At 38.7% G+C, this 14,644-nt stretch overlaps 1 protein-coding gene across 1 annotated transcript; it reads right to left on the reverse strand.

Moving 5' to 3' along the window:
- Positions 1-6,489: 6,489 nt before the first annotated feature.
- Positions 6,490-11,933, reverse strand: CALHM4 (calcium homeostasis modulator family member 4). Its single transcript, XM_040238444.1, has 2 exons — positions 11,356-11,933; positions 6,490-7,026 (listed from the first exon to the last, which is right to left on the reverse strand). Exons 1-2 carry the CDS (start codon positions 11,911-11,913, stop codon positions 6,640-6,642), a joined length of 945 nt encoding a protein of 314 aa, XP_040094378.1. The 5' UTR covers positions 11,914-11,933; the 3' UTR covers positions 6,490-6,639.
- Between the last annotated feature and the right edge of the window lie 2,711 nt (positions 11,934-14,644).

A 14,644-nucleotide genomic window follows, 5' to 3' on the forward strand; every position in this document is an offset into this window, starting at 1 on the left:
ACCACAGGCAGCACAGAACTGCGTACTTAATCCGTTTTATTATTCTAACTCTGCCCGTAATAACTTGGATGGTTTTTGCTTTTCGCTTTATCTTCCCTGAAAAATAAAGGCCTTTCTCACAGTACTCTTAGGATGCATTAAATCATTAATGGAGTAAAGATGCTTGACATCAACAGAACTGTATGTTATACTCTTTCTCAAAAGCAGCTTTCTCAAATTCAAGTTATCTCCAAGGGAAAGAATGGCAAGCGTGAACTTACTAGCCAACTATTCTTAATTTATGAAATTTAAATAATAAATAAAACACCACATGGATCAGGATTAGTTTTCTTCCCTTTGGCATTTGTTTTCCTACATTACAAATGCTGGATTATATCCACAATATGTCATAGAGTGTAACATATGGTTCTGTTGATGTCATTAACTGGCAAGGACACAAGACAAATGTAATTTAAATATTTTTATTTGTTTGGATTGAAACATCTATAGAAACATAAAATGCATATTCAGCTGTTCTTTCAGCACTTTAGAACACCTTTAGAATATTTTATTTTTTTATATTATAAATATATTTGTTTTCCTAGAGCAGCGGTTCCCTAGGGCAGAGTATTAATGCATAAATGCTTATGCTAGAAAGTACCTTGAAGCCTTATCCAAAGCATGTCATTCGTGACAGGCTTGTGGGGTCATAAACTCCTGAAATGTATTGATATGTGTGTGTGTTTTCCATCTCCACTGTAGCCAATTACCATGAACTTAGTGGCTTAAAACAATGCAAATGTGAGAACTGTGAGAACGGTATATATTTCTTACTGTCAAACACAGGTCAGACACAGGTCTCAGTGGGCTCCAATCAAGGTGTGAGCAGCACTGTGTTCCTTCTAGGGGTTCTGGGAAGAATCCATTTCCCAGCCTTTCCAGCTTCTAAAAGCTGCCTGCATCCTTGGCTCAGGGTCCTCGTCATCTTTAAATTAACCCAACCGGGGCTGATTTCTCAGACGTCACTCTGACACTCCACGACACTCCTCTGTCACTGCCACTTGGTCTTTTCTCTGACTTTGGTTCCTCCTCTTACAAGAACCCCTGTGATTACAGTGAGTCCACTGGGATATTCCAGTACAATATCCTTGTCTCAAGATCCTTAACTTGATGACATCTGCGGTGTCTCTTTTGCCATGCAAAGTATAAAGTAAGATTCGCAAATTCTAGGGCTTAGGATGTGAACATGTTCAGAAGGCCACCATTTGGTCTACCACAATACACAGCCTCTGAGGTACGTGGGCCTGTGTGGGTATGTTTGCACAGTCTCTGGATATTTCCTCAAGATAACTTTTCCCAGAATGGTTCTTCAAAGGGTCTGTGACTCAGGACAGTTTAAGCACGTAACTCCCACAATTTGATCAGCCTCTCTATCTTTTGGAAGGGAAATTAGTTCCAGAGAGACTGACGTGTACAAGACAGTATGAATGATGAGAGTGTGTTTTCCTTTGTTCCACTTTGACCCTTCATAACTATACCCTATCAAAAACAAATCGACAGATTATAGCAGTGTTCTGCCACTACCAGAATGAGAAAGTGAACTCCGGAGATTCCTGGGCAAGCTTGCACTTAGTCTGTAGCTAATAAAATCACTGTCGCTGGTCATTGAGTAGTTCAGGTCCGAAGTGACAGTAGACAAGTCACTTTGCTCAGAAGAACACTGCCTTGAAAGTGAACCGTTATATATGTAGGTGCAGTGGAAGTAGAAAGAGATAGGCAGGTAAGATAGGCATCTTATTTTTAGAACTCAGGATGTTTTAGTGCTTCACAGACAGGGGTAGGAGGAGAACCTCCTGACATCTGCAAGGCCCTGGAAGGTTTGTGATATGCCTCACGTTGCTGTGTTCAGTGCTATGGAGTGCAGTGTCAAAAGTCAGACTAGCAGGGAACTTTAGCAAACTGCTTGACTCCTCTACCTCAGTCTACCTCATCCATAAAATGGGAGAACTTATTTTATTTGGGTCAAATAAGACTGGATTCAAATTATGAACAATGATTCACCAGTTATCAAATAAAAATAATTATATCATAAGAAAGCATTTTATTCATATAAGAATGTACACCACTCAGAATTCCTTGACATTCTCTATGTCATGAATGTCATTTCAGCAATTCATTTCCTACTATGTGACTCTACCATTTTGCTGTAAAGAAAGAATGGAGTCATTTGTTTAAATTAGCTTCATATTATGTAAATAGTAAGAATTCTTTTGGGCTTCCCAGGTGGCTCAACGGTAAAGAATCCGCCTGCAATGCAGGAGATGCAGGTTTGATCCCTGGGTCACAAAGATATCCTGGAGAAGAAAATGGCAACCCACTCCAGTATTCTTGCCCAGGAAATCCCATGGACAGGGGTTCTGGTGGGCTGTAGTCTATGGGCTCTCAAAAGAGTCAGATACAATTTAGTGACTAAGCAACAACAAAAGAATTCCTTTTACAGCGGCTGCTGTGGCCACAATACTTGCGTGCAGCCATCTGTCTATACCACGAGGGGGCAGCAGAGGAAACAAAACTTGAAAAACATTTCTGAAGTTCTAGTGTACTGAGATTAGAGTTTAATTGTGCATGCTTAATCTATGAGGCCACAAAGAGGCCGTTACGACCGAGCGACTGGACTGAACTGAACAGAAGAGTAATTCGGGTCAGGGACAATGAACTTTGTCTCTCTGAAGGTAACATCATTGCTCCTTGGTCGAGGTCGCATTTATAACTGTGCCCCACAGCTCATGGAGCCAATTGTGTAGCTGTCTACTCTAAGGACAACTTCCCAACATTTACTCCTTTAGTAACCAGTGCCAAATTTTGGTAGGTTTGTTTAGAAGCTAAAATGAAAACTCTAAACCATATATTTTGAAGTAGCAAATAGCTGCTGAGTCTTGCATTTGGAAGGCCTCTGATTGGTTATGATATTTCAAAGTTTTAAGGTTAATGTGATTTCCCCTTGTGCTACAAACAGAATGCAAAAAAAATTTGTAAAATCACATTGCTGTTTCTTATTACAATCATCGGAGAAGGCAATGGCACCCCACTCCAGTACTCTTGCCTGGAAAATCCCATGGACGGAGGAGCCTGGTAAGCTGCAGTCCATGGGGTCGCTAAGAGTTGGACACAACTGAGCGACTTAACTTTCACTTTTCACTTTCATGCATTGGAGAATCCCAGGGATGGGTGAGCCTGGTGGGCTGCCGTATATGGGGTCGTACAGAGTCGGACACGACTGAAGCGACCTAGCAGCATCATTACAATCACATGCTAGAATTTTTTTTAATGGAACTGGAGACTGAGAACAGAAGAAGACAAAGATGATGAGTATAAATATGATTCTGCAATTCAGCTTTGGAGAGCATAAATAAGCAGAGTAAAACACGTCTAAACATTGGGATTGTATTTGTCTCCTGGGAAGGAGGCAGCTTGGATTGTGGGAGGCAGATGTGGGACTGATGAAAGTAAGAAATGAGAAGTCTGTATTTATGCCAAGCCACAGCATTTGATGTAGTATCCAAAACCACTTGGTAGCAAAATATAAGGTAATATTAGCACATAATTGATTTTAATTATATGTTTTAAAATTACATAAATCCATTAAGCATAAAGGAGAGGAAGCACAATGTTCTTAATGGAAAAGTTTTGTCCAACTGGCTATGGAACAGAGGAATATTCTGGACAAAAAAATATGGCAATTTAATTTGTTTAATTTGAAATAGATAAGATACAATAAAACTCAAGAATGTGTACTATTCTTTAAATGTTCATACAGATGCTATAAAACCCCTTGAAGCTACACAGAAGAGCTCCAAAATGCTTACAATCCTTTGAGAGAAAGTGAAAGATCATGATTAAGTGGTCCAAAAGATAAATTGTATGCAATACTCTGAAACAGCTTGATTTAGAAAGTGCTTCTAGAATTTAGTGGAAAAAAACCTTCCTGGTGTCAGTATATGAACAACTATTCTTTCTGATAATATAAAGTTTTAACTTTATACGCTCTGATTTTGATAACTGAAAATCTCACTAGAGTATTTATTCTCATCTCTGTATATTATTCTATCAGAGTATATTTCCTGAAAACTAATAAAATAACTCGGATCATGGTATAAAATGTTACTTTAACTGAAGAAGAGAAGTGAAGTTGCTCAGTCGTGTCTGACTTTGCGACCCTGTGGACTGTAGCCTGCCAGGCTCCCCTGTCCATGGGATTCATCAGGCAAGAATACTGGAGTGGGTTACCATTTCCTTCTCCAGGGGATCTTCCCGACCCAGGGATCAAACCCCGGTCTCCCGCACTGGAGGCAGACGCTTTAACCTCTGAGCCACCAGGGAAGCCCCCACTACTTTAACTAGTGTGTCCCAATACAAAACAACTTCAAAGATTCTCAGAGCCATGGGATTTGGAGCTGGAGAAGACGCTAAAGAATAAAGTAGAGGTGGCCTTCCATAATGTGTTGTTCAGTCGCTCAGTCATGTCTGACTCTTTGTGACCCCATGGACTGCAGCATGCCAGGCTCCCCTGTCCTTCACCATCTCCTGGAGCTTGCTCAAACTCATGTCCATTGAGGGGGTGATGCCATCCAACCATCTCATCCCCTTCTCCTCCTGCCTTCAATCTTTCCCAGTATCAGGGTCTTTTCCAATGAGTCAGCTCTTCGCATCAGGTGGCCAAAGTATCAGAGCTGCAGCATCAGTCCTTCTAATGAACATTCAGGATTGATTTCCTTTAGGATTGACTGGTTTGATCTCCTTGCAGTCCAAGGGACCCTCAAGAGTCTTCTCCAGCACCACAGTTTGAAAGCATCAATTCCATAATTACACAGCTTATTTATATCAGAGCAGACCAAGACCCTACTTCCGTACTGACTTCTGTTTTTTAAAGATCCCTCTTGTCATGTCATATCAGAATTGTATATAGAATTAGAGAAGTGGAATAACTTTTCTCGGCCACTTGAAAAAATCAATACACTAACTTTTTTTTTTTTAATGGAATGCCAGTGAATGTCTAGAGAGGAAAGCTCAGAACCAAACTTGGTGATATTTTCCTTTCAATAGAAACAACCTAAGCTACTAGTGCTCCAGAAGATTGTACACTTATTCACCTGTATACATGTAAACATCTTATTAGACTTAGAAAGGACCTCAAGAATTCGTTTGGTTCAGTTCCTTCCCTTCCAGCAGATAAGGTATCACTATCCCAATTTACAGATGCAACAGCTGAATTCCAGAGAGACTAACCAATTTGCCCAGTAAGTGATGGAGAGGGAGGAACAGGTCTTCTGTCCTGGCAAACTACTATACTGTGTATCTCTTATTGGTTAAAAAACTAATAATCTTCTTAATATTCATCTTTATTGTTTCTATTAAATTTGAAAGACCCATAATTTCACACAAAATGGACCCTTCCATGGCTGTAAGATTACCAGGTAAGTGATTGCATTTTAGATGGTCAAATTCTCTGGTCTCCTTGAAAATGAATCTTGAAAGTCACCTTGACTACTGGCAGTTGGTCCATTGCCCAGTAAGTAGCCATTATTTTGTTTAAAAGATAAAGGAAAACCCTCACTTCGCTTATTTTGACCAATGAACCAGTTGTTCAAGTGAATGTGGCAAAAATCAGGCATGAAACTATACATATATCAGAAATAATGAAGATAAAATAGAAAACTGTCAAATATAAGAAGTGAAAATTTAGGTAGGTCTTCCCTTTTAGAGTTTAGATAATGGATCTACAAATATAGCTTACAGCCTTCCTTCCTAAAATGGATTTTGAGTACAAAGGTGTGATAACAAAAAGACATAGATGGTGTCCTGGTAGTGGAACACAGGGGGAACTTTCTAGAATAAACTTTCTATATCATACCTGTAAAAATGTTTCCACTATGGAGGTGCCACAAATAACATTTATGACACCAGTGAGGATACAATATGTGTCCATCTTTCCTTGGGTATGGCAAGATGACTCAAGACCTTCTTGCCTGGGCTTCCCCCGTACATGGTAACAATTTAGAAAGGTTTTGTTTTGTTTTGTTTTAATCTTGATTCCCAAAGGTCAGATATTTAAGCTTGAAGAAAGAGGAAGAAGCAGTGAAAAGTCGCTGGGTATTATACAGAGGTAGAAAATTTTTAAAAAACTTAGACATGGAGAAAATAATGATAAAAGACAAGCAATGCAAAGAGGAAGGGCAAAAATAACATTTATGAGCACTTATTTTATGAAAGGCACTGTGCTGAGTACTTAGCTTGTATTATCATATCTAATTGTCATATACGTCCTCATCTCTGAAGTAGCTGCTATCTGAATGCAGATACAAAATAGCACTCAAAGATATTCATTTTTGCACAGCTACTAAGTAACAAAACTAGGATCTAAATTTTGATATGACTACAATTTTCATATTTGTAAAAAAATCAGACCAATATATGCACTACAAGACCATCAGTGAAATTTCAAAATGAGAAATTGTTACCATGATCAGATAAATTGATTTTGGAAATAGCATTTCAGATGAACTGACATAAATATCAGAAGAGAGAGAAAAAGATGAAGGGATTACATGGAAACTCTGTCCTTATAAAAATAAAATATTTGAATTGTGAAAGGTGCTTTGATTAAGGTTTTAATTCAATACCTCCTGATCTGCCTTCCTCATTATCCTCATCCACCCTGCCTCCAAGGAAGCTGTAATTACCTTGCACGTCATTACCCATGCAGAGAAAGCTGGGGACTGACATCTCTCTCCAGTCCTGACATGAAGGAATATGGATGTGTCTGACATCTTCATTTCCAGGAATGAAGCCAAATAGCTTCTTTATGCGCTGCAGGATGAGCAGCCGTGAATGCTGTGCTGCGGCTTCTTCAAAGAGTTCCCTCTCATTGTGGAGGTGGTTGGTCCAGTAGCGATGCTGCAGGGAGGTGAGGGGTGAGCAGCACCTCGCCAAAGAATAGGAGACTAGGGCAGTGATGGTTGCCAAGGTGATCAGAATCCAGCCCAGCATCTTCACATAATTATTCAAAAGAGAAACAGAAAGCATCAATATATTAAATATTCAAGAAATAACCATGATGGGAGGGATCCCCACAAATCTGAGAACTAAAATATGGGTAAGAAATTTGCTTTTCTAGTCTTTAGCCTATTGACAGGTGCTATTCATCTGATCCTGGGTGCAGGTGTGACACGGGATACAGGCCCAACCATCTTCAACTTGGCTTTGGGATTACAAAGGATTTTTGGATTTGGGAAATTTCCAAAGATTTTGAAGTGGATTCTAGATACTGTCCTGGAAGCGGCAAACATTATAACGTGCCTATTATCTTTGCATAATGGACATAAACTACATTTTTTATTTTAGTTTAAGCATCAGGTGTAGGCTCATACATTTCTTTGGACACTTAATATATATTTAATAATTATAGTGATGAAAATTATGATATAATAGATAATAATGGTAGTTTTGTAAGCTACCAAGCTCAGTGATATGCCAGCAAGTACTCACTGACATTTCTTCGCAAATTGCTATTTCCTTTTATTTTTTTGTGACCGAAGAAAGTCGATGAGCAGACTCTCATGTCCTTAAAGGTACAGCACCTACTGTTTTCCTTTTCATCTTCTTCTCCCTTCAAATAATCTTTTGCTGGTCAGTTTTATGGTTGGTTTTTGAAATATACTTTGAAAGGAAAGTCAACTAGATTTTATTTGCAACTATTTAGTTTCCACTTTTAAAGACTGACAAATAACAAATAACTGTTTTCTATGCTTAGACTCCTCTTTTTTCCTTTTTGGTATTCTTTTTTCAATATTTAGTGGTTGTTATGTAGAGTGAGACAGATGGGCTGCACACATTTAGGGAAACCACCAGTATGCAGCCACAATCTAAATGGTGAAAGTCTCTTCCACAGCTGGTGATTCACCAACAGGCCTGGAATCACCAGTGTGTGCACAGCAAGATAGCTTCACTCTAGAGAGGCTGAAGCCGACAAAGTGATACTCATCGTGTCATGACTGAACTTATTAGAGGCCAGCATGGTTGAGGAAAGGTCATCTCAGATGCCCATTAATTCATCAGCTATCATTTACTGAGCCCGAGGTTGACCTCCCACCATGTGCTATACATACTGCTTGGTTCCTGGGACACAGATCCAGATAATTTTAGATACATTCTCTCTTTCCAAATCTATAAGCCTAAAGAGGGAGACAAAATATAAAGCCAAGAAACACAGTAAAATAGGATAGTTTTGATAGGTGTAAACACAAAGCCCAAGGAAGATATGTGAACTTGTTTAAAGGAGAAGAGTGTCAGGGAACACTTCCCAGAAGAGATGATGCTCCAACTTAAATTATTAAAGACAAGTTCACCAGATGCAAGAGGTTGAGGAGAATTCCAATTAGGGAAGTCAGAAGAAGAAGCACGTGAAGAGCTGGGAAAACCCCAAGAAGTTGAGTTCACAAGGTCATAGGAATCATTTGGGGAAATGGTCAGGGGCCACATATTGAAGGACATTGTATGTCAGGGCAGGAATCTGGATCTGTGCTTAGGCTGGTAGAAAATCATTGAAGGGCTTTATATGGGTGACAGTACAGGGAGCAGGGATAGAGGGAGGATTCATCATTCAATTTGCAGTTAGATGATTTGGGCATGGGTATAGAAGGTATTGAAATGGGATGAAATAAATGTCCAGAAGGTACAGGCAGAGACAGGATTTAAACTTAATTTGATCTGGTGGTCAACCCAGAATCATCCAACAGAAAGACAGTACATATTCCTCAAATGAGATTGGAGTATGAGGTAACTATAGAAGGTGGGAGGGCAAATACAAACAGCCCCTGGTCTTTGGCTAGCTTGATAAACCATTTATTAGCTCTATAAACTTATGAAAGTTATAAACTCTTTGAGTTTCAGTTTCCTCATCTGTAAAATGGAGTTGATTATACCTACCTCTTAGGATTATGAAGATTAGAATTAAGATATAACGTATTTGTACACAATAGGATAAGCATCTCAATAAATATTAGTGGTCAATAAATATCACTTAGTTGTGTCCAACTCTGCGACTCTGTGGACTGTAGCCCACCAGGCTCCTCTGTACTTGGAATACCCCAGGCAAGTATACTGGAGTGGGTTGCCATTCCCTTTTCCAGGGGATATTCCCAACCCAGGGATCGAATCCTGGTCTCCTGCATTGCTGGCAGATTCTTTACTGTCTGAGCCACCAGGGAAGCCCAAATATTAGTGGTGGTGTCACTAAATCAAAAAATCCACTTGCTCATGGTACTCAGAGCTATAAAACTGTCTTTTCACAGAAGCCTGTGTATCATTAGATAAGATGTTTTATTTTGACCTGAAGAACATCTTACCATTGTGTATTACAACTTATTTTTTTAAAGCAAGAACATTTTTAAGTCAAAATTGTCCCATTGATTTTTTCACTTTTAACAGCTCCTCTGCTTGACATTTAAGGCCAGTATAAATAGGTTGAGACAAATCCTTTCTTAATAAGGTTTCTAATTTTGTTTCAACTGGTTCATATATAACACTTCAATATTGTTGTGTTGATAGTAATTTTTTCAACTAAATATCATCAGCACTTTTAAATTTCAATAACTGAAAAGTGATGGGTCAAGAGAGGCCTTTGCAATAAGTAGTTTAAAAGTTAATGTGTTTTTCTCAATATTCTATAATAACTTATATGGGAAAAGAGTCTGAAAAATAATAAAAGAATAGATATATGGATATGTATAAATGAATCACTTTGTTGTATACTTGAAACTAACACAACATTGTAAATCAACTATGCTGAAATATAAAATAAAAAGTAAATTAAAAAACATTACTGTGTTCTTATGGCATTGCAGTGATTTGAAATGTGTTTTTCTCCCAAATCCCTGGGAGAAACTGATGAACACCAATGATTCTTTCTGTACTGACAAAAATGTACTTTTACGTCTTTGGATTTAACCTATAAACCTAGTAGGTTTAGGCCTTCCCCTCACTTGACTCCACTCCCTCCCACAAACCTATCTAATGACACTAAATTTAGAACTATCATCAGTGTTTATTTTAAATTATAATTAACCCTTCCATAATTTTAAATGTGATTTAAATATATAAGAATGCATATTTAAGAATATACATGCAGAAAGATGGAATTTAGTAATAATATTTTTAATAACAATATCTAAAATTCCTTGTTGAAGAAAAGTTATGACCAACCTAGATAGCCTATTAAAAAGCAGAGACATTACTTTGCCAACAAAGGTCCTTCTAGTCAAAGCTATGGATTTTCCAGTAGTCATGTATGGATGTGAGAGTTGGACCATAAAGAAAGCCAAATGCCAAAGAACTGATGCTTTTGAACTGTGGTATTGATGAAGACTGTTGAGAGTCCCTTGGACTGCAAGGAGATCAAACCAGCCCATCCTAAAGGAAAGCAGTCCTGAATATTCATTGGAAGGACTGATGCTGAAGCTGAAACTCCAATATTTTGGCCACCTGATGCGAAGAACTGACTCACTGGAAAATACCCTGATACTGGGAAGGATTGAGTGCAGGAGGAGAAGGGGATAACAGAGGATGAGATGGTTGAATGGCATCACTGACTCAATGGACATGAGTTTGAACAATCTCTGGGCGCTGGTGATGGACAGGAAAGCCTGGCGTGCTGCAGTCCATGGGGTTGCAAAGAGACACATTTGAGTGACTTAACTGAACTGAAAATTCCCTGTTTTTAATATATAATAGATTCTGAACACAGTACTGAGTGCTTTAGATGCATTAACTTGTTTATTACTCACTCCAACCCTAAATGACAGATCATATTAACAATATCTCCATTTTACAGCTGAGAACAGTGAAGCATGGATAAATTAGATAACTTGCTTAAGGTTTTGCAGGTTAATACATGGTAAAGCAAGCCTCAAATGCAGGTCTGCTGACTCCAAAGCCCAACATCCTAACCATATTTGTTCAGCCACTCAGTAGAAATCTAACTGATGAGTTTGTGTTCTATAATCAGACAATATGAGAAGCAGCAGGAATGGAAAATGTTTCCAGTGAGTGTAGTTAATATGAGATTGCTGTTGTTCAGTAGCTAAGTCCCATTCAGTTCTTTTGCACCCCATGGATTACAGCCTGCAGGGCTCCTCTGTCCTGGGGACTTCCCAGGCGAGAACTGGAGTGGGCTGCCATTTTCTCCTCCAGGGGATCTTCCTTACCCAGGGATCAAACACGCATCTCCTGCACTGCAGGCAGATTCTTTACCAGGGAGCCACCAGGGAAGCGCCAGTTAATACGGGATAGCAGAGCTGAAAATAAAAAGCAAGAACTTACCTGTGACTGGTATCTGTGTAGAAGAGCTACTTCATCTCTGACCAGGATCATATTGGATGGAACTGATCTGCAGCACGGAAACCCGGCTAGGATCTCTTGCCGTTCGCCGGCACTAATATTGTCAAAGGCTCGGTAACGGTCCACAGATGCAAATTCACTTGCCGCACATTCGTAGTACGTGCCTGTCAGCAGGGTCACCGCCAGCCACGTTAATGGAGCAACAAGTGCCCTCCCGGTGATGCTGAAGAAGTGAAGGCAAGCCAGCCTGCGCTCCAGGAGGCTGATTCTCCGGAGCTGAGGTACGCAGCTGCAGCAGTATTCACTGCTGATTGTCCACGTCTGGCTTCTCAGAGCAAAGCCGGCAACCAGAAGGATTAAGGCAGGAATGATCAGAAAAGCAGAACCATAGTAGAAATTTTTCCCAACTTGACAGGGACAACTGAACGTGAAAGAGGAGAAGAGTTGTTGCCCACCGATAGTCAAAGCAGCAATTAAAGTGTTGATAAATGTTCCACTTCTCTGCAGAGAAGATACAATGTTACCGAGAGCTGTGCTCATCTTGGGAAGCTCCTTCACAAATCAGCTCCTAGCCCTTTCTGATCGTTAGACTCCACCAGCTATAACCATTTTATGGGATCTTACTGGTTTAACTGGTTGTGTCAGGCGACCCAACATCCTTACATGTTTAAAGGATTCTAGCATCTTTCCTTGTGTACTTTGTGAATCCTGAGCTAATAAATGAACTTCAGAGTACAGCTGGAGGGACTTGAGGGAGAGATTCATCTGGCTTGAGTGACAAGGGAAACTTCTTCAGTATATCTTTCTACTAAAAAGAGCAGATTGCAAAGCAAACTGCTGCCATCTTCCTTTGTGCTCCCTTGTGTGACACAAAATGCTTAGCACCAGCAAATACAGTATAGAAGAAAATCAGAACATTCTAACCCTTGTACTGGTCCAAGATTTTGTTACCATAAAATTATAGCATAAAAAATCATGGAAGTTATCTAATACTAGAGCAATCCAAATTTAGGGCTGTCTGGAGCATCTGTAATTTCATCATTCTTCCATATAGATTCCAAAAGTTTTCCCAAAAGAGATGAGCAAGACCTGGGTACCCCTAAAGTCAAATCACAACAAAAACATTCTACCTTTGCATAAAAATATGTTTGTGTTGTCAGAACATAATATAACAATGTGTTGTCTTAAAAGTTAAGTTGCAAATTACTTAGTATGGTATCATTTGTTGTGTGAAAATATATTTGGGTAATTAATAAAGTTATATACATATAGATAAGAAATTATATAATCACACATAAAATGGCTATATTTAATCATCAAATGGTTTTGTTTAAAGAGTAGTTTTTTAAAACTATATTGCTTTGGCTTATAAAAATGAATAAGATACAAGTTTCTCTTCTTAAATAAATCTCAGCTGGCCTTGGTTAAATATATCATCAGTGAATTGAAACATAATGCTGAGGAATTGACCCAGAGTGCAGTATAAAAAGACAAAGAAATGAAAGAGTATATTTTTAAAAGCAGTTAAAGGGAATAGAAAACAGATTAAAAAACTCCATGACCTGTCTAATAGGAGTTCTGGAGGGGAAAATGAAGGAATAGACAATATTTGAAGAGAAATAACTGAGAATTTTGCAGAATCAAAGAAAGTTCTCACGTAAGAAAAGTGCTATCTATTTTAAATAGTTTCACTAAAGATACATTCACACTGGACACATCATATTAAAACTGCACAGTGTGAAAGACAGAAAGTCTTAAAAGCTGTCAAAAATAAAAGACAGATAATCTACCCAAAAGTGGCCATATATTGACAGCACACTTCTCATCAGTAACAATAGGGACCAGAAGACAATGTCTTCAGAGTTCTTAGTACCAGCTAAACCATCATTTGAAATAGAGCAAAATAAAGACAGCACACAGAGACTAAGGGAATTTACCACTCATAGAACCTCATTAAGAGGATTATTAAAGGATATGTTTCAGCAAGGAGAAAAATAAACTCTAAGGAAAGACATAGGAGCAAAAAATAATGATAAGTACAAGTATATTTTTAAAGTTCTTTTATTTATTAGTTATTTCTATAAATAACTACATTTTATTTCAAAAGATACAAGTAAGATAATCCATGGTTATAGTAAGATATCACTACATATCTGATATAATGGCAAAAATTAGAAAGGTACTCCATACCAAATGTTGGTAAGGATTGTAGAGCAACTAACTCATATACACTCATGTTAGGAATGTAAAATGAAACAATCACTTTTGAAAACTGTCAGTTTCCTTAAAAGTTGCCTGTATATACCAGCCATACAATGTAACTTACTTCCTAGGTATTTACTCAAGAGAAATGAAAGCATACCTCCACATGAAAACCTGTACATGAATGACACAAGTTTGCTTCTTTATAATAGCTGCAAACTGGAAACAACACAGAAGCCATCCACAGACTGTTCTATATCTATGTAAGGGAAAGCTACTCAGAAAAAATATGAGGAATAGGCTATTAATATATACAGTAACAAGAATGAATAACTGGACATGGAACAATAGACTGGTTCCAAACAGGAAAAGGAGTACGTCAAGGCTGTATATTGTCACCCTGCTTATTTAACTTATATGCAGAGTACATCATGAGAAACGCTGGACTGGAAGAAACACAAGCTGGAATCAAGATTGCCAGGAGAAATATCAATAACCTCAGATATGCAGATGATACCACTCTTATGGCAGAAAGTGAAGAAGAACTAAAAAGCCTCTTGATGAAAGTGAAAGAGGAGAGTGAAAAAGTTGGCTTAAAGCTCAACATTCAGAAAACGAAGATCATGGCATCCGGTCCCATCACTCCATGGGAAATAGACGGGGAAACAGTGGAAACAGTGTCAGACTTTATTTTTTTGGGCTCCAAAATCATTGCAGATGGTGATTGCAGCCATGAAATTAAAAGACACTTACTCCTTTGAAGGAAAGTTATGACCAACCTAGATAGCATATTCAAAAGCAGAGACATTACTTCGCCGACTAAGGTCCGTCTAGTCAAGGCTATGGTTTTTCCAGTAGTCATGTATGGATGTGAGAGTTGGACTGTGAAGAAGGCTGAGCGCCGAAGAATTGATGCTTTTGAACTGTGGTGTTGGAGAAGACTCTTGAGAGTCCCTTGGACTGCAAGGAGATCCAGCCAGTCCATTCTGAAGGAGATCAATCCTGGGATTTCTTTGGAAGGAAGGATGCTGAAACTGAAACTCCAATACTTTGGCCACCTCATGCGAAG

Source organism: Oryx dammah, unplaced genomic scaffold (assembly GCF_014754425.2).
Source record: "Oryx dammah isolate SB20612 unplaced genomic scaffold, SCBI_Odam_1.1 HiC_scaffold_4, whole genome shotgun sequence".
Classification (NCBI taxonomy): domain Eukaryota; kingdom Metazoa; phylum Chordata; class Mammalia; order Artiodactyla; family Bovidae; genus Oryx; species Oryx dammah.

Coding starts and splice junctions, on each gene's coding strand:
- CALHM4 (XM_040238444.1), bottom strand. CDS start 11,913: ATGAGCACAGCTCTCGGTAACATTGTATCTTCTCTGCAGAGAAGTGGA. Junction 7,027..11,355: donor TACACAGATACCAGTCACAG/GTAAGTTCTTGC, acceptor AATTATGTGAAG/ATGCTGGGCTGGATTCTGAT.